The 21,342-nt window shown below is 34.9% G+C and overlaps 1 protein-coding gene across 3 annotated transcripts in view; it reads right to left on the bottom strand.

The window, feature by feature from the left end:
• Positions 1 to 20,832, bottom strand: part of LOC126976808 (uncharacterized) — a 194,315-nt gene extending 173,483 nt beyond the window's left edge. For 2 of the 3 annotated variants that reach the window (XR_007731984.1, XR_007731985.1), the window contains exon 1: positions 20,024 to 20,832. Coding sequence is in view for 1 of the 3 variants with exons in the window: in XM_050825417.1 (XP_050681374.1) it covers positions 16,977 to 18,197 (1,221 nt within the window). In the remaining 2 variants the exon portion in view is untranslated. Of the gene's footprint in view, positions 1 to 15,437; positions 18,455 to 20,023 lie in introns of those variants that run through there. The other variant, XM_050825417.1, reaches the window with a different exon arrangement.
• Between the last annotated feature and the right edge of the window lie 510 nt (positions 20,833 to 21,342).

The following is a 21,342-nucleotide window of genomic DNA, read 5'->3' as shown; positions in this document are numbered from 1 at the left end:
GTTCTGATATTGGCGTTAATATCTAATTCATTTTATTTTTATTATATAACTTTACCTTTGGGAGGCTCCTTAGCACAGGTTGCCGGCTAGATTATAGGTACCACAACAGCGTCTATTTCTGCTGTGAAGCAATAATGTATAAACATTATTGTGTTTCGGTTAGAAGGGCGTCATAGCTAGTGAAATTACTGGACAAACGAGACTTAACATCTTATGTCTCAAAGAAACGAGGGCAATAGTGCTGCTCAGAATTTTTGGATTTTTCAAGAATATTGAGTGGTACTCAGTAATGGGCAGAGCGTATTAATTATCATAATCTAAACGTTCTGCTCGTCTCATCCCATATTGTCATAAAAAAAACTTTGAGTTAATTTATATGCAAATATTTAGTGAACTAATGTTTTGGACAAATGCTTTTTATCTTTAAGAGAAGAAGAGAAACAAGAACTAGATGAGTGTTTTAAAAAACTGATTTTACGTGATATATAGCGGAAGAATACCTACACCCACAAACGAGGATAAAAAACTTATTAAATATACTAAACTTAACTGTTAATACTAAATAGAAACTGGCTACTCACCAAAGGGAATGTAAATACTATGTAATAAGAGGCAAAAATGCCTAAGTAAAAATTGAAATTTAGTTTAATATGAAACGTGCAGTCATTTGACATAAGTTACAATAATTATATCCAGTATGTCCGTAGTTCTAAAATAAATATTTAATATATACTAATACCAGAATGATTATGATAATGATTAGATTAGTATATATTATTAAATATTTATTTTGGAATTACGATTTTTGCTACTTTGGCTTCAAACAAAATTGCCACGTCAACTATTTTTACGCGACTAAAATCTCCTGCAGCCTCTCGTATGTATAATACAAACACAATACAATTTAAAAATATGTAAAACGATGAATCCTTGTGTAACAAAGAAAAATATAGTGATTATCTCACTCACTCCCGTACTTGACTGTAAGACAACTGTAGTCATATAAACAAAGGGTATAATTGCCCGACCAAGTGCTCTTTGTGTTTGCCCTGAGCGTTGACTGTGTTTAAGGGTTGTTATGTTATGCATTCCTTTGCAGTTTTGTCACAACTTAGCATTTCATTTTTACAAGGATTTAATAATGTTTGTTTACATTTTAGGCCCTCATGTAGGTCCCGTTTGATTAAATTTAAAATATTAATAAATCTTACCAGTGGGAAGCACCTTTGCATAGAAAGCCGGCTAGATTATGGGTACCACAACGGCGCCTATTTATGCCGTGAAGCAGTAATGTGTGAACATTACTGTGTTTTGGTCTGAAGGGCGCCGTAGCAAGTGAAATTTCTCGGCAAATGAGTCTTAAAATCATAATATATCTCAAGGTGATGACCGCAATTGTAGTGCCGCTCAGAATTTTTGGGTTTTTCAAGAATCCTGAGCGGCTCTGCATTGTAATGGGTTGGGCGTATCAATTACCATCAGCTGAACGTCCTGCTCATGTAATCCCTTATTTGCATTTAAAAAAACCTACTACTACTACTACTACGTAGGCGATGTTTGTGTTGTGGTACTTACATATTATATATGTCCACTATAAGTGAAGCTGTCCAAATAATGGAAAAATATTCAGTTTAGTTAAAAAGAGGAATTCGTATTATTTTTTTACCGTTTAATGCCTGAACGACTTCAGGGCGAGTGACTAGTATATAAACTAAAATGGTTTTTGAGATCCACATCCCTTAATCGCACATCCCACACAACAATACAAACATAATATTAATTTGGATTATAGTGCTCTTTTATGGTTTTCAGTAGACTTCACCAGTGGGAGACTCCTTTGCACAGGATGTCGACTAGATTATAGGTACCATAACGGCGCCTATTTCTGCTGTGAAGCATAAATGTGTAAGCATTATTGAGTTTCGGTCTGAAGGGCGCCATAGTTAGTGAAATTATTGGGCAAATGAGACTTAACATCGTTTGTCTCAAGGTGACGAGCGCAATTGTAGTGCCACTCAGAATTGTCTGGTTTTTTAAGAATCCTGAGCGGCACTGCATTGTAATGGGCAAGGCGTATCAGTTACCATCAACTGTACGCCCTGCTCGTCTCGTCCCTTATTTTCATAAAAAAAATCATTCTTCCACGTACAACCATAATGTAGAATGAGCTTTGAGTGTTTCCAGGTCATCGACCTTCTCGAATATGAGTTCCTTGAAATAAAGCACGTAAATTGACAAAAAAATATGGTAACGAACACGTAATTCATTTGTGGCCAAGTGAGTGTGCGTGTCATTCCTCCATTCCTCCTTCTCCAATAAAAAAAGAAAGTAAACACTAAGCTACTGCAATTAAGAGAAGTCTAGGATTGTAATGATACAGGATAGTCTACGGTGAGCCAAAGGAATGCGGCATAAAGACAGTTATCCTAACCTCTTGTGGATTGCGGTTTATTGTCGATATCGTTTCCATTGATATTTTAGCTTCCTGCTTTGATAAAGCTGGTAATTGGAAAACCTGAGGTTAAAGATTTACAACTTAGATTGAGTATTTAATTGGCCATACTTAAATAACTAGTCAGAAGGGAAAGTTACAAATACCTTGTGTATCTTGTGTGTTTCAGCCGAAGCGTATCAAATCATCTGTAAACGTATTGTGGAAATTATAATGAATATACTTTAGAGAAATAGACATTAGTGTTTTTGATAAGACTCTGCAACTCAGTCACAAGGTACTTGACTACTCACTCTGGGTAGAAGTCCACCTTTTGGACTTTATAAGAAAAATGAAGTTATGTATTTCTGAAATGTTTTAATACATGTTATTACAAAAGACTAATATTTTATAAGAGAGACTGTAATAGTTGCAAAGTGGTCCCAATTCAGCATGTTTTTTGGTTTGAAAACCAGCGCTCATCTTCTTTTGGGCCATTTGGTGATGTCGCGATAAATATAGTATATAAAAAATTGTGCGTAGTAAGCTTGAAGCGAGCTGGTGCGTATGGAATTCCTACGAAGTAACCTACTCCCTTATACTGGAGAACGTACAAAAAGCATTTTTGCGTTTCCTGTATAAGCGGAAACTAGGTTACTACCCGTACTTGTACCCGACGGCGTATCTCGTCGGTTGCCTTGGATACAACACTCTGGAAACCAGACGGGCTCTCGACCAGGCAATTACCTTGCTGAAAGTTAGCCGGGGCTTAATAGATGCCCCTGATATTCATAATGAGCTGATTCGATTGTATGCACCTGACAATTATATTCGTTGTAGAAATCACCGTCTGCTGGCGGTACCCGCGTGTCGCACGGTAGCAAGCACTGCGGCGACCGTGCCGCGAGTCTTGACATTGTTTAATCACCTCGTAGAAGCCCGCCCTGATTGTGATCTATTTACTAATAGACTTGAAGTGTTGGTGCAGTTGCTGCTCCAACTTTGTGAGTCCTCGCATAATAGCGTCTAATATTCATAGTTTAATGTACTTGATTATTGTAATTGGTGTTGTAACCGTTTTAATCAAAATAAATAAATAATACTCGTATAAAGTAGAACTTAAGTTTAAAGGCCGGCAACGCTCCTGTGATTCGTCTGGTGTTGCAAGAGATTGTGGGCGGCGGTGATCACTTAACAACAGGTGACCAGTACGCTCGTTTGTCCTCCTATTCCATAAAAAAAAGAACTATTTTAAGGTTCTGAGCTAATACGTAGGTAACAATCGAATTTTTAGAACTGGCCAATTAGAAACATTGCTTATGAAAACTTTTTTTGAATTTCAATTTTAGAACCCTTTGGTAGGTACCTTATATAGTATATTGCAATCATTTGTCATTTCTTTTTGTGAATTGGCGGCAAATCTAAAACTCTTGCTACACGTGAAAATGAAACTAACGCGAGAAATTTTTCGGTCAATGATTTATTATGACTTTCGTTGTGGGCTTACTTAACAACAAAGCTATGATAGGCTGCGATAAGCATTTCTTAATGAAGCCCCATTTCATGCCACTAATTACAAATGGTTTAACGAGTTTAAGCGTTGACGTAGCAATCTCAATGATGATCCGCGTGAGGGACGTACTTTGAAAACGACTACTGAAGATAACATCAGTGCTGTGCGGCGCATGAAAGAGGAAGATAATAGAGTGACCTATCAGCTGATACGGGCATGCCTAGGCATTGGTATGAGTCAAGTTTAAAAAATATTACACAAACATTTAGGCGCCAGGAAGCTTTGTATCAGATGGATTCCCCATACTTTAACCGACGACCAGAAACACCTTCGCATGGACTGGTGTCGCCAAATGTTAGATAAGTTCAACGGTGGTGATTCAAATGCTGTATTTGACATCGTCCCAGGTGAGGAAAGCTGGATATATTGCTACGAACCCGAAACCAAAAGGCAATCAGTTTAGTGGGTGTTTCCTTTCAAGGATCGGCCGACTAAAGTAAAGAAATGAAGAATTCAAGGAAAAAAGATGATGGCCTCATTCTTTGGTCGGAAAGGTCCTTTCGCTACAGTTGTGCTAGAATATGGAAGGACAGATACTGCGGACTGTTATGTTAATCGTTATTTGCCTGTAGTCTGAAAAAATTCGACAGCAGCGCCCTCGAAGCAGGATCCTCCTTCACCACGACAATGCTTCAGCGCACTCCGCAAAACGGACTGTTGAATATTTGACTATGGCAGGTGCCGAGATAATGAGTCATCCGCCATACAGTTCTGACCTGGCACCCTGCGACTTTTATTTATTCCCAAGAACTAACGATAAAATTTAAGATATTCGCTTTACGAGACCTGAGGATGCGGTGAAAGCGTACGAAAATGCCATAGAAGAGACCCCTAAGGAAGAATGGTTCCACTGCTTTTCTCAGTGGTTCCACCGAATACGAAGATGTTTAGAGAGGATCGGATATTACTTCGAAAAACAATCAAAGTACCTTTATACATTAAGCCGTTTTTCATTGTCTTAACATTTTCAGTGTTACCTAGGTAAATAAAAATTAGAGCTAAAGTCTGGCCCTTGATATTAAGTTAACGATTGTAAGGAAAATCTATTTTACATATCTAAATTACTATATACCCCAAAGAAACTGAGGGATAAAAACAAATGTAGACATTAATTATACTTTGGCACACTTACGAAAGTGTATCGATTTACGCTCGGAATGTGTCGCTGCCGCAAGAAATTCACCTCTGATGGATGGTGAGAGGCAAGCCTCATGCATAATAGCACCGAAATTAACTTTCTGTGCCAAGATTAATTACATAGACCGTGCGTATCAAAAACGTATATCTTGATAATTTCTTAATTACTTCTGGGATGAGCTCTGAATGGATGACATTAATTTGAGAGTTGATGAGAACGTGCTCAAGGTAATGTACAGTTACAACATTATCACAAATATTTATTTAAACAAATAATTCTTGTTATACATATGTGGAATGGTCATTTTTAGATTTAAGTTTTCTATTTTATTGTTTTATTGCACCTTTGTACTTAGCAGTAAGTATTGTTTTCAAAAGGTTGTAAATAAAGGGATTGAGAAAAATTCCCAAAAAACAGATGTTTAGTTAAGATATCTTAGAAAGTGTGGGAATGTAAGTATAGTTTTGCATCGTGGCAAAAATGTACCTTATAAGTACTGAGAGTGTAAGAACGAAGTATGACTGATGCGGGGGTGAGAACCCAGGTAGTAAGTAAGATATAATTGTATGGGACTCAAGCGGGCAGTTCCTACTTAACTTCGATGTACGACAGACCTCTGTCCTTTAATTCTGTCAATTTTTTCTAATAAATATACTCACTTTAAATTAAACGCTCCGTGATTCCTTAGTTATAACATCTTAATAAACATTTAGTATTCTATCCAATAAATTCCGATACTACATTTGGGGGCTCGTCCGGGATTACGGAAAATCGGAAAATTAAAGGTGTGTAATAGACGCGTCGGTGTTGTGTGAAAGTTTCGTATAAGTACGCGAGTTAGTAAGCCATGGAAGACGTATTTGACCAGGTTGTAAGAGGTGTTGCCGCGGCGGATTTGGAAGATGACCAACTTCCGCGACTGAGAGTCCCACAGCTCAGAGAGGAGCTAAGGCGCCGGAACCTCCGTGTGACAGGTCGAAAACCAGAGTTGTTGGCGAGGCTAAGAGCTGCACTATTGGTGGAACGGGATCATGTAGCCGACGATGATGAAGAAAATATTGCAGACCACAAGGTCTGCAATATTTTCTTCTACAAAGACGACGAAGGAGAAGACGACTTTGAAGACGCTCGAGCTGTCAATGTTGAGGGACTGGAGGGAGGGAGGGAGGGAAAGAAACCGTGATGTACGTATTCGAAATCCTGTGTATGATGGCCGGGGACACCATACACAGGATTTCGAATCGGACGTCGATGGCGCAAATAGTGAGCGTGCTCGTACCAATCGTATTCCAGTGATTCGAAGACGTGAAGAGTCACGAGTATTACTTACCTTTAAAGACGTTGAAGGTTCGTTAGAGAAATTCAGTGGGGATGACCACACAAACGTCCAGCAGTGGTTGGATGATTTTGAGGAAATGGCGGAGCTTTGCAAGTGGAACGAGATCCAAAAGATTGCATACGCCAAAAGGTTATTAGACGGATCAGCAAAAATGTTCGTGAGCTATGAAAAATGCGCGAAAACATGGAAGAAGCTGAAAGAATCTTTGAAAGAAGAGTTCGAGGAAGCTGTCGATTGTTTGAAAATTCATCGAGTAGTAAGAGAAAGAAGAAGAGTGAGGAAACTCTGCAGGAATACGCATATAAAATGTTGCAGATTGCATCACCAGCCAAGTTAAAGGTTCAAGATGTGATACAATACATAATAAAGGGTATTCCTGACGATGTCGTAAATAAAGCTGTGCTATATGGAGCTAAAGATTTTAAACAGCTTCAAGAGAAATTTGGACAGTACGAGAAAATGAAACAAGAGATGTCCAAATCAAAAGCACGACCACCAGAGAGGTAGCTGGAGAAGATAGGACGACCACAGAGCTTCAACCAAGGAAGAAAAGGAAGTCTAGAAATGAAAAAAAGAAAAAGGAATTTTAGAAATGGTAGGTTAAAGGTGAAGGAAGATTCGTATCGTCCGTACTAAGCTGAACTCTACTCGACGAGACAAACATTCCTATCAAATTTCAAGGCTCCGGGCTTGGTGGTTCCGGAGATATCGTGATTTGTACATAGGTGACAATATCTTGTTATATAGGTATAAAAATTAAAAATTTGTACAACACAGTATGATATTATGTAAAAAATATTTTTGTTCATTTTAAAGAACATAAAAAAACATTCTGTGATCGATAAAAAAATCTGATCTATAAATAAGATCTCTTTACAAAGACCGTATGTTGAGCAAATTCATTTAAACTTCAACATTCATATGAAATGTTGAAATATGGAAAAAATACTTAAAAAAAAAATTATTCGAATCCCTATGGGGTTTTACAATATCGATAAAGTAACAAAGGTCTACTCTTCTGTGATATTTTTGACACAATCTTAATGAGCAAAAGCCCATTATTTACCCGACAATTTCTTTTTCCTCTATAAATAATGCAATTCAAACTAAAACGCTATATTCCTATTCAGCGGCAAAGCAATTCAAACTGCGGTAATAATTGATCTATGTCAGCTGGAATTATTTGCGTCACAGAAACACAATATACCTACAGAGCAAGCGTGTCAATTAATCAGTCCTTTCAAGACTTTAGTCACGCACTACTACTGCGGTAAATAAGCGCCAATCATTCAAGAATTAAACCGATCTACATAGTTGCCAGTCAAGGAATAACTGTAGGGTTACTTAATATAAGAACATTTTACATATATATAATGTAACTATCTGCAATCAGTAGATTATACTATAAGCTACAGATACTATAAGCTAGGGCAGAGGCCCTTCTACAGAGAGAAGGACTATTTTATTTAGATTTGTCTAGTTCAAAAAACACTTGCTCTGTTAAGTCGTTTTGGCCGGTTAGATACAAGGAGCTCACGGGCAAGCTTGTCCGGGTGGAATTCTAAAGGAGTTCTGTATTTTTCTTGACTTGCCGCAATTTCTTGCTTGACTTGAGGAATCTTTGTGTACTGGTGGACCTCATAGTTGGTTATCCATGGCCCTTCTACGATACTTTTCAAGATTTCGTTTTGAGACCTTTGGAGTATCTCAATATTAGAATGGTTTGCTGTACCCCAAAGCTGGATTCCATAAGTCCAGATTGGCTTGATAGGTACGTTCTATACTAGGAGATTGTTCTCCAGAGATACTGGGGAGTTCCTACCAATAAGCCAGTACATTCTTCTGAATTTGCATTTCATTTCTTCTCGCTTAGCTGTGATGTGCTTTGACGTTTATCGATGGTCCAGGTGAATTCCCGAGTACTTAACTGATTCCACTTGCGCAAGAGATCACAGGATAGGGTAAGTGGATGACAGTTGCTTTGTCTGAGGGAGAAGATGATTTGCGGTGATTTGGAGGCGCTTGCCTTGATCCTCCAACTCTTCATCCAGACACTAATTTTGTCTAGATGGGTTTGTAGAGTTTTGAATGCTATGTTAGAGTTAGTGCTGCTTCATCATCATCTTCTTCTGCATGAGCAAAGGTTGCTGTCATAATACTTTCTGAGGTTGGAAGAGCGACTGTATATAAGTGTGCATCCTCTTCTTTTACTTGGAATATTCTGCCAGACAAATATGACTTTAGAATTTCGAAGTAGGAGTGTGAGAGGTAGCCCTTCATTTTGCAGAGAAGGCCCTTATGCCACACCTTATCGAAAGCCTGCTGTATGTCGAGGAACACAGTGGAGAGTTTTCTAAAACTCTGTGGACCTGTTCAATGGTAGAATGGTGTTGCCGGAATCTGAATTTGTTGTCTGGGATGATCTAGTGCTCCGTTAGTGATACAGACAATCTTTTTATCAAGTTTTTTTCAAAAACCTTTGAGAGAATTCATTCGGTGGTTTACCGTTCTTATAGATCCTAATTACCTGGGCAACCTTCCAGAGCTCAGTGAAATACGAAGTTCAATAAATAGCATTAGTTAATATTGTAAAGAACACTCTCACATTTTTGGAAGCTCTTTAAGGATACGTGGAGTTATTAGATCGTATCCAGGAGCTGACTTGTCTTTAAGTGATTTCTTACTTCTTTTGATCAGGCCCAACTGCTATTTGTAGTTCGTAAAGGTGGTTTGGGATTTTGTGGCTAATTAAGGTGTTTAGTAGCCTTCCGGAGAGAATAATTAGAAGTATTTTCCGCACTCAAAGACTCTAGAAACTGCTCGAATTTGTAATTATGGAAGTCTTCGATAGCTTTACTTAAGCTAAGGCATGCTCTGTTGAATTTTCTTATGTCAGCTGGGTGCTAATTGTATGCCAGACGCGTCTCAATATTATTTTTTCTTCGATTTGGGTTTTCAAGATAGATTTCAGCATCAACGCAGAGAAAAAGCCATTAGATTCGGGTGTATTCCTCTAAGCAGCCACCTGAATGATTACTTTATCTAGCTAATTCTAACAAAAAAAATTACTTATTTAACTGAAAGTAAATTGGTACATCCGCATTATTGTTTCCAGAAGGTTCTACGCGTGGAAAGTAAATACCTACTACTTTTTGCTATGCTCTACTTTGGCTGACAAAAGGGGGAAGCAGTTTAACGAATTATGAATCTTATAAAAAAAACAACGAAATTGACATGCCAAGAGCAAATCATAATGTAAACCTCTTCGCGTTATGAGTAAATATTATATTATTAAATACTTGTATAAATTTGGTACGTTCAAAAAACGCGCAAATAATCAAAACAGGCCAACAATATTCTTGCGATTCTTCAGGTGTTGCAAGAGAATTTAGACGGCTTGATCAATTAACATTAATCAGGTTACGCTCTTTTGTCCTCCTCTTCTTAAAAAGTTAAGAACTCTACAATTACTAAGCATACCTACTACATAAATTTTGAGGTACAATATTGATTGTGAATCATTAAAGTATTTTTCGTTTTTATAAAACATTGATTTTAGTATCCCTACACGATAAAACTACGTTTAAGCGCAAAGTCACAAGAATTACCTCTCTTTGTTATGCTAATTTCAAACCAAAGAATTCATTTTTATTCATAAGTTTTCCAGCTTCAAAGGCTGTAGTGAGCAATCACTACGTTTGCGATGAGTTTGAAGTTCAGTTTTTATCTCTGGCATTTGCATGGTATTTAATGTGCCTTAACTTCTTTTTATATACTAAAGGTATTGCTGTTGTCGTCGCACATTTTCTTATCTTGTTGCTGCCGACGACTTCACCTACACAAATTTATAGATACCAATCGGATTGTTCGGGATTCATACATTATATAATTTTTCAATATTTTTTTTAAATCTCTTCATTCATAATTAAAGCATCGTTAAGCGTGACCAGGCAATTATTCCGTAACTATTACAAATATAAAAAACTTTTTAAAAAACAAACTATATATAAATTTTGTATGGGATATATCAAAATTTTGAATACTTCTCGTTTGATTTTTAGAAAGTTATTATTAAGTAACATACTTTCGATATCTGTAATAGTAACGGAATAATCGCTTGTGCACACTTAAATATTACAACCTATATAGTAACCAGAGGTTCCGTTGTATTTATATTTCATTATAATTATTATTATTTTTATGGAAAAGGAGGACACGAGCGTACGGATCACCTGGTATTAAGTGATTACCGCCGCCCATATTCTCTCGCAACACCAGAGGAATCACAGGAGCATTGCCGGCGTTTAAGGAAGGTGTACACGCTTTTTTTGAAGGTACCCATGTCGTATCGTCCCGGAAACAGAAGTTCATTCCATAGCTTTATAGTACGTGGAAGAAAGCTCCTTGAAAACCGCACTGTGGAGGACCGCCACACATCCAGATGGTGGGGATAGTAACCCAACTTGTGGCGTGTCGTGCGAAGGTGGAATTCGGCGGCAGGAATCAGGTGAAACAAGTTCTTCAGAACACTTCCCATGATAATTATTAATTGATATTATTACAGCGATGATTTAAATAATAATCATAATATTTGTAAACGTTAATTTTTGGTCACTGTTTTATGCTTTCACAATAATACGCGATTAATTAAGGCTATTGCAATAGCATCGAAATAACAGAACCTCTTAGAAAACCGACATCACGGATCACAGCCCTTACGATTTTGTCATTTAATTAAACATGTAAAACGTTTTATAATAGTATTCCATTATGACTGCCATTACAAACATAATAAGCTGATAATAATTGTGACGTGTATCGTAATAATCTGCAATAATTAGTTCGGTCGTAAAATTGAAAATACAAACAGAATAACGTGGAATAATGCCATGTTCAGTTTACTCATTCGAAAATAATACAATAACGAGTATGGTTATTTTAAGGCTTAATTATACTATGGTGTTTTCATAAATGTTTTTTAAGCAATACATATAGTTTACTTCTATTTTCACACAGTCACTAAAGAGAAAGGTATAAAAAAACTACGTTTAAAAATCCGACTTCAAAAAATTTAAAAGTATAAAATAACTTTATAAAGATTTAATTTAATACACCTCTAATACCTTTCTAACACCTTTAATAACAGGCAAATACTATTAATTTTATGAGCTACTTATTAATACGGTTTAAATCGGTACCTGTTCGCTTGGGTTGTTTTGTTCTAGACGAAGCTATCCCGCTCAAAGGCTTGGCATCGACTTCAAACCTATCGATAGGTAGCACATAAAAAAATAGTATTTTATTAATATTAAAGATATAAGTTTTGTTTAAAAGGTGTATTCAATTAAATCTTTAATATGTTATTTTAAAATTTTCAGTTTTTGAAGTCTGTTTTTATAAACAAAGTTTTTTTTATGTTTTACTTTTTAGTGTCGATAGTCAGGTAAACGATAAATTATCGTTGCTTTTTACTGTTATATATTAAAAAGTAACTTTTTTAAATACCTGTGGGTAGGCCTAATAAAGGCCGCGATCCTTTAACAATCAATTAGATGTGTGTGTGTGCGTGACAAGCTACGTCTTACAACAGATGCTAATGAAGTTCGACCACGGACATTCTAATGCTGTTTATGACATTGTCACAGGAGACCAAACGTGGATTTATGTTTTTGAACCCGAAAAAGAACAGCTATCTTGTGAATGGGTGTTTGAAATCGAGAGCAGCTCAATAAAAGTGAGGCAGGCGAGAAACTTTGGCATAAAAATGATCGCATTTTTTTCTCAGCTACGGGTCCCATCTGCACAATTCCACTTGAAGATCAAAAGAGTGTTAATGCCGAGTGGTATTCTATCACTTTTTTACCCAGACTGTTAAAAAAAGTTCGCGAAAGACGACCAAACAGCCGCGTTCTCCTACATCATGACAACGCTTCTTCACATACGGCCAACAAAAGTAAGTCATTTTAGCTTCCGAAAAAGTACAACTCGTCACCCATCCTGCACATAGGATCCTGTTGTTTCTGTATTTTTGCCAAAATCAAAGATTTGATGAGAGGTTTCACTTTTACCAATTCCCAAGAGGCAGTGATAGCGTTCAATCAGCACGTAGAAAACATGCCTTCAGATCTGTGGTCCTTCTGTTTTAAAAAAAATGGTTCGATCGCATGAAAAAGGGTTATTAATGTAAAGGAGAGTATTTTGAGAAGCAGTAAATATAATATTTTGGTTATAACATGTGGTTTTTTAAGTTACGCAAAACTATTAGTGTGACCTACATATAAATGATTTAAGGTTTTAGTTTAATCTTATAATAATTTTTTTGTCACAAAATGTATAATTTTTTTATGATAGACTTAATACACATATATTAAGGTTCATACTGAGAATTATTGTAATAGTGAAGGTACGAAGCAAGAACATCAATGTACTTTGTAAGAGGCAATGCTAAGCTAACATTGAAAAGCTTTCAATGAAAACTCGGGAAACCCCTTTAGCGTAGATAAAATATAATCGTTAGTAGAGTCTCTTTTAATATATTTTTCCGTTGTAGAAAATATCTCTTTGTATAACAAATGTATATCACGCATTATTAATAATATATTTATATTAAGGTTGTACCTGAAGGTCCTGTTTTCCTATTATTTTAGAAAGTTTAATTAACATCATTGTACATTATGAAACTAGTGTGACTTATATACTTATAATTTGTTTGTATAGATATACAGATAGCTGTGAACACGTCGAAAAAAATACCGGTGAACTTTTAACCTCTATTATCAGCAACGTACGCGCACTAAATCAAAGTGACATACGTATTGCGATTGTAAGAAGTTGCTTGTCATACGCACTGTAATAAACCTGGCCTGTTTTCATGCGTTGCCTAACAGAAAGAGACTGTAATATGCAGACGTATAGATTATAAACAATAAAATAAAATTAAAAATTATCTATAACAAATATGTGTGCCAGGAGGCTCCGCTCTTTCTTACCCTTCAAATAACACACTTAGAGAACATAATTATATTTTTTTTTAATGCGAGTGCTCTTCCAACTAGACTAACCGTTCGAGTGACGTATCGTCATAAACTCTTGTATGGTTTGTTCAACTCTCAGGCTGTGGCTTGATCTACAGGATCTACTTTACAGTTTATAATCTGCTCAACCCCAATATTTACATATTAGGAAATTGACTTGAGATGTCGCTCTTGCACATCTAAATCCTAGAAGTGAGGGTTATCACTTTTAAAAAAAAACAAATAGTCAATTAACATAGGTTTCATATTAACATTTTTTATGAGAGTGCAATAAATTACTCGCCCGAGTATCCCACGACGTTTTTATCAATACAGTTGGTATAGTTAAAAAAAAATAAAGCAATTAAATATGTTTATTTAAACATACTTTCATAAAATGGCGCGTTTTTTTAACTGGACTGACATTTTTACTACAAAAGTAAGCAAGCTGTAAAAAAATGAACATAAACGCGTTAAAGAAAAATGCCTAAGCGAAAGATTTCATTTTATAATTATAATTATAGCCTGTGAAAGTACGCTATGCTAAACAACTGTGTTGAAAAGTAAATAGAATTTTAATAAGGTATTCCCCCGTCGTCTTTCAGTGGTGGGTTTACGGCATTTCAAAAATATAAAGAAAACATATTGAAATATAATTGATAAAAGTATTTTATTTATAGTTTCATCCACATAGTAGTAGTAGGGTTTCGAAAGGGATAAATTTAAATTATAAAATTTATTTTAAATTGAATGTTACTCAAACACCACATCGAATCATATTTTTTGTTATACCTGCTGAAAATTTCATCTGTAATCAACAAGCTATTTAGACATTTTGTATAATAATTAAATGCAATGGAAATGTTTAATTATGGTAATAATTTATTAAATAATTTAATAGTTCCTTAATTTATCAGTTCAGTTAATGTTTAAGACAGAATATATTAAAAATTAATTTTTAACTTATAATTTAGGTGAAACATTTTTGTTTTTGTCTATTACCCAAATTGTTAATCAGGTGTTCGTGTATAAAATTACATTTAGTCAATTATATCTATAGAACAAAAATATTGCATGAATTTTAAAATACTTAAAATGAAATTTATAATATTATCATGGTCATGGAGCCTGAAACCAGACAGAGATAAAGTAAATTTGATGAGTTTATTCAATCTTAAATTGAAACATCGCAAATTCGGTCATTTAACTAGCATTTAAAACCGTGGAAATAAGTTCATAACAAAACAACCCTTAAATGCGGTCAACTCTCGTGGTGAGCTCAAAGAGGCCAGGGCCGGGCAGTTGCACCATTTGTTTAAATGACTAGCGTTGACTGTTTCAGTCATTTTGTTTTACTTACATAATTCAAGAAGGTTTCCCTAAGCCTTAGTGGAGGCCCTCGGTCTACTGATTTGAATTTGGCGCGCACGCGTACGTCACATGTCATTGACGTTTGTGAGCAAACTTCAAAAAAAATACTTTACAAACTATAAAAAACTCTGAAAAACATTTAAGATGCCACGTGTGCTGTGATAAAATATATAGATAATTTAGTTGCAATAATGTGGGTTTGGTGCTAGTTTTATTCGTACTGCAGTGGTACGCTTCTAAGCGCGACGTATTTGTACAATTCGACTGCCTGGAGTTGTAACCAGGGCCCTGAAACGTGAAGTAATTGCCCCCATTCTGTTGGGTTAATTTCGGGGTTGTGCTGGGAATGACAAAACGGCCGATAGTGGAGTAGAACACAACTCCAATTCCACAAAATACGAACTTACTCAACTCGTGATACCCGCTACATATAAGTGTTATACCCAATTTTAGAAACACTTAGGCAAATAAGTCATTTTTGGGTAATTCTGTTAGATTTTACAATAAGCTCCCCACGACCATAACAGAACTGCCTGACACAACATTCAAGACATATATAAAAACATGGTTACTATTATATTAAGGAATATATTGAGGATAAAGAAGTTTGGAGTACGGTAATGCACATCGCGAGTCTCTGCGACCCTGTAAAAAGGCATAAAAGGCATTTATTTTCTCAAAATTGATTCCTTTAGAATTCTTTTTGATGTCATTTCTTATACTACTAGATACTACTACCGCTTCGGAAACAAATGGCGCTCTGAGAGAGAAGAAGCGGCGCAAGAAACTCTCCCAGCATTCTTTTTTTTTTTGCGCTCTTTTCAATAAAAATATACAATATTGTACAGTTGCTATAAAATAATCACAATCTAGTCCCAGGCTGTCCGATCATTTAGATATTCAGCAGTGGAGTAATAGGATTTACGACAGAGCCATTTTTTTATAAAACATTTAAATTTATTTATAGACAATGCCTGAACAGTGGCTGGGACTTTATTGTAGAAGTGTATACATTTACCCTTAAAGCTATTATGTATCTTATGAAGCCTACTAGAATTAGTTACAAGCAATCCCTTATTTCTAGTGTTATAATAATGAAAATCACTATTAAGAGCAAAAAGGTGACGATTTTTGTGAACATATATTAAATTTTCATAAATGTACTGACAATAAACAGTCATAATATTTATTTCTTTAAATTTTTCTTTGAGAGACTGTCTATAACCAAGCTGATATATAGCACGAACAGCTCTCTTTTGCAGAGCAAACACTATATCAATGTCAGCAGCATGACCCCATAGTAATATACCGTACGTCATGATGCTGTGAAAATAACTAAAGTACACTAATCTAGCGGTCGCAACATTCGTGTACTCTCTAATCTTTCTAACTGCATATGCCGCAGAGCTGAGTCTATCTGCTAGATGGGTAATATGTGGACCCCACTGAAGCTTTTTATCTAACGTGATACCCAGGAAGACCGTAGTGTCCACAAGTTCCAATCTCTGGTCATTTATAAGTACGTTGGTTTGTACCTCCGCTGTGTTTGGTGTAATGAACCGTAAACACTTTGTTTTTTTACTGTTTAAGTGCAGATTATTCGTCTCAAACCAACGCACTATCTTTGAGAGTGCATTGCTTACCTCGTCATCAATATCCGCACGTCGCTTCACTTTAAAAATAAGTGAAGTATCATCAGCAAACAATACAATCTCATGGCTATCATCTACCACAAACGGAAGATCGTTAATATATATAAGAAACAAGAAAGGACCGAGAATAGAACCCTGTGGAACACCTATTCGCACAGGTTTACCCGAAGACCGTTTGCCATTTACATCGACTATCTGAACTCTTTCGCTTAAATATGATTTTAACAGATTTAGGGCTCTATTTTTCACTCCATAATGCTTTAGTTTTAGGAGTAAAGTTTCATGGTGGACGCAGTCAAATGCTTTTGACAAATCACAAAAAATGCCCAATGCATCCTGTGACTCTTCCCAGGCGTCAAAGATGTGCTCAATGAGTCTAGTACCCGCATTAATTGTTGATAAACCCCTAGTGAAACCAAACTGATTTTTGTTCATTAATTTACAAAAATGCATTTGTAGCTATTGAAGCAAAAGTTTTTCAAAAATTTTACTAAAAACAGGCAGCACTGAAATAGGTCTGAAATTAGCAGGGTCAAAAGAACTGCCTGATTTAAACAAAGGTATAACTTTGCTGTATTTCATGAGGTCAGGGAACACACCCTCATCTATGCATTCATTAAATATTATTGCTAATTCAGGTGCTATAATGTCAAGTATGTATTTAACAATATTAGTCGAATGGCCCCATAGGTCTTTTGTATTTTTTAGGTTAATTAATTTGAAGATTTTTATTATATCGCTACCTGTAACATACTTAAATTTCAAGTCAGTAGAAGATACTGGTACGTGTAATTTAAGCATATCATATGCTGCTTTTGGCGAAGCGTTAAGGTATTTGGTCGTGACAATCGGGATTTCGGAGAAGTATTTATCAAATTCATTTGCAATTTCTATTTCCGAATTTATAACGCGATTATTAATATTTAAACAGATAGAGGTGTAACGGCAATTCGATCTACCAGTTTCATTGTTAATTACACTCCAAGTCGCCTTTACTTTATTATTACTGTTTTTAATTTTATCTGCAATGAAACGTGTTTTCGCTTCATGACAAACTATTTTAAAAAGCTTGGAGTATCTTTTTACATATATTTTAAATTCTTCACTATTATTGTAATGTTTCTCATAATAAAGGTCATATAAGCGTTTACGACTTTTGTGGATACCCATTGTTGCCCAATCATTAAAACTATGTTTGTTGTTTACTGTCACCGTTACTGGAGTAAAAATCCTGTCAAATTCCTCACAGAAGGAATTGAAGACTAAGTTATAGTGAAAATTAGCAGTTTCACCACAGTGTAAAAATGGTATCGTATTTACCAAATTATTTCTAAACCTCTCAAGACGGCTACCCGTAACTGGTATAATCGTCACCTTTTTTGGTCTGACATTGTCCAATCTTGTATTTACTTTTATAAGTTGCCCACTATGGTCGGACTGAAGATTATTAATTATGAGTTTACTAGTAATAGTAACATCTGTAAAAATATTATCTAAACAGGTTGCTGTTGTAGAAGTGATTCTAGTAGGTTCCCAAAATACATTGAACAAATTAAAACTTTGAAATAAATTTTTAAGGCTAGTACAATTGGCCGAAGGTTCAAGCAAGTTAATATTAAAATCTCCACACACTATAATTGACTTGCTAGTTTTGCTAAATTTTGATAGTACCTCCTCCATTCTATGTTGGAATTGTTCATATGATGCAGTGGGGGGGCGGTATACACTTACAATAATAAATTGCTCTAGTTCTATACAAGCTATCTCAATTAGTTGTTCTATAGAGAGATTAACAATATCTCTTCTATTTTTACATTTTAATCTATTATTAATTATAATTAGGGAACCTCCATGTATTGCCCTACTTCTACAAAACGAACTGACTACTTTATGTTCTCTAAAACTAAACTGGAGCTGATGACTCTTACGCCAATGTTCTGTAATACATAATATATCTATATTACAGCAGCTCAAAAACAGTTCAATTTCTAATTCCTTACTTGAGATACCTTGTATATTCTGGTGAACAATATTTATGAGCTTTATATTATGATTATCTATAGCAGTAACATTTATATTTGGTGAATGTTGCCTATTTTGTATGATATTGCAAGAGTTGTCCTCCCTTGTCAAATAACTTAATTTAAATTAATTGAAGAAAAATCTTCATTGTTATATTTTTGTACATTAGTACTAATACATTCCCCAATAGGGGCTTGTATGTCGATTATTTTACAATTTTGCCCAATAGAGGCATGTTTATTAAATAATACTACAGAGGAAGTAGTTTGTTGACTAAGACTATAAGCTACTAAAGTAGCCAGCTGTCGCTTAACTCTAAATGGTAGGTATAGGTTACCATTGGTTATTTTCATTTTATAATTAATGAATTTATTTGTGTCAAATAAAATTAAATTTTCATTGTTGTGGAATGTCGCATTATACAAAGTTGTATTTAATTTAAATATTTTTCTATTTTGCTCCTGTGTCAAATCCGAGGAGTATGGGAATGTACACATCATCACTTTAGATTTTGTCTTATTGGAAATATTAATTAATTTTTCTATATTTTTAATAAGGTCCTTATTTCTAATATTATGAGAGTTATTACCAAACATTATACCTATGATTGTTTTTTCTTTTAGATTTATTTTTGGTATGGAATTTATGAGGTTATTGAAAGTTATATTGGGTTTACATATATTTATCAACTCACAATTCTTTGCAACTGCATTATTTAATAAAGGTCCAAACCCTTGGCCAATTTTGTCTGAAAATAATATAAACCTACTTGATGCACTTGTATCCATACTTTGACTAGTTTTTAATGGGGATACACTTAGGTCTTGATAATTTTCTAGTGAATGTTTATTAGTTGTGCTGGAGCAGTGGCACATATTATTATTGTTTATAAAGGATTCAAAGTGTTCCATGTTTTCATTGCCTAATTTAATTAAGCAATCAGCCTGCTTTATATGTTCCGATATTTTCTCCTGCGCTGAATTATATTTTTGAGTAATGTTTTGCAACATTGTTTCTAGAGAAGATATTTTATTATTTAATATATCTGTATCAATTTTATGTATTGTATGGGACTCTATTAATTCTTTATTATATTTTTGTAATTTTTTCAGCAACTCTTGGTTTTTTGACCTAATTTTGCAAAATTTTTGGCCTAGAAATTGGTTATTAAGGAGTTTGCTACTTTTTGCTATAAACCTTTTGATATTTAAATATTTCTTCATCTTTTTATGTGAATTTGTTGTAATATAATTCTTATTATTAGTGGAGCTTTCATTTGTTAAATCTACAGTTACCATGCTTTGTTTTTGAAGCAATTCAGACTCAAGTATGTTTATTCGACTTAAAGTCCATTCATATTCAGAACTACATTTGTCAAATGAATTAATGATTTTATGTAAGCTGTCCCTTCCTAAGGTTAAATCTGAACATTTTTGGTGCATGTCTGCCAGCTCGGACTTAAGAGAAGAGTTTGTTTTAAATACTTTTTGGATCTCCAATTCACACTCTTCCCGTTCATTTAAAAGTGTTTGACAAAGATCCTTTGACTTCTTTAGCTCCTTAGCAGCACAGCTCAGCTTGTTTTCCATTTCTTTCATGGTAGCCTTCCGGGTTTGCATAGTGAGGCTTGAAGTCTTGGGAACTTGTAGGCAGTAGTTAAGTAACTGTCAAAATATAAAACTATGTATAATCATGTTATAATAGTGTGTGAGAAGAGGATACAGGTTTACAGAATCTAGAAATTAACTCCAAAAGTGCAGAACTCAATGGTTTACTATGGTTAATTGCCAATTAGATTAGTTACTATATTTTTCCTTGCTATTATTAGTATGTATAGTGTAAGAAGGATGATGGTGAATATTGTATGCGGCAGTTGATGTTGTGGTCTTCAGCTCAGCTTCCACATTTTTGTCAAGTTAAGAGAGACAAACAGGGCCAATGTAGTGAGTTTGAACGTAACTCACAACTGTGAGTAGTGTAAAAGTGTTATAAATTGTATATAGCTACGAAACGAACAACGCACTACAACGCTAACAACTATTAGTTGTAAGTAAATAGAACAAAATACTTCCCTCGTTTTTGTTTTTTGAATTTTGTAATTTGACAGTTGGGCCGGTACAACTAAGTTAGTATTCCATTATCTTCTTGAGATTATTGCGATATTCCACACTTATTTTATATAATTTATAACTTTAATGTACACAATAGCAAATCAAGATTTATTGATTTTCAATATTTCTAATTATTTAAAATAAAATTAAAATCAGCTGTTAATTTTACGTCTCAGTGCCGGGGTTGCCAACCCAAAAAAAAAATGTAGCATCCACTGACGGGTTTCTAATTAATTACGTTATTTACTTTTTGACGCTTTTGCGCACTTGTAAACATTGAATGATATTTTAACAGATACTTTTTGTAAGTCTACGTAAATAATTTTTTTTTTCATTCTCCGCTCGCTTAAGAGCGTACAATTTATCTGGAGCTCAGTATGCCCACCATATGTGGCGCGTTCATTGTCTTTTGGTCAAATACAAGAATGTGAAGGTGATAACAGTATTTAACTTGGTTACTTATAATGCCGTTCTATTTAAATTCAAATATTTTTATTCGAAATAGGAATTCGTTAACTAATGCCACGGACCTGAAAAGACCGGGCGCAAAAAACTCAGCGGATTTCTTACTTTTTTATTTAAAAAAAGTTACGTTTAATTAAAATTTATTATTTCAATAGGCAGTGCGGTGGGTGCCACGTTCTCAATCTATGTAATTATATCATTAGGAAAGTAATTGATGTTACAAGTAT

The sequence above is a fragment of the Leptidea sinapis genome, chromosome 42 (genome assembly GCF_905404315.1).
Source record: "Leptidea sinapis chromosome 42, ilLepSina1.1, whole genome shotgun sequence".
In the NCBI taxonomy this organism is placed as follows: domain Eukaryota; kingdom Metazoa; phylum Arthropoda; class Insecta; order Lepidoptera; family Pieridae; genus Leptidea; species Leptidea sinapis.
This window is presented reverse-complemented; position numbering and strand designations above follow the sequence as displayed.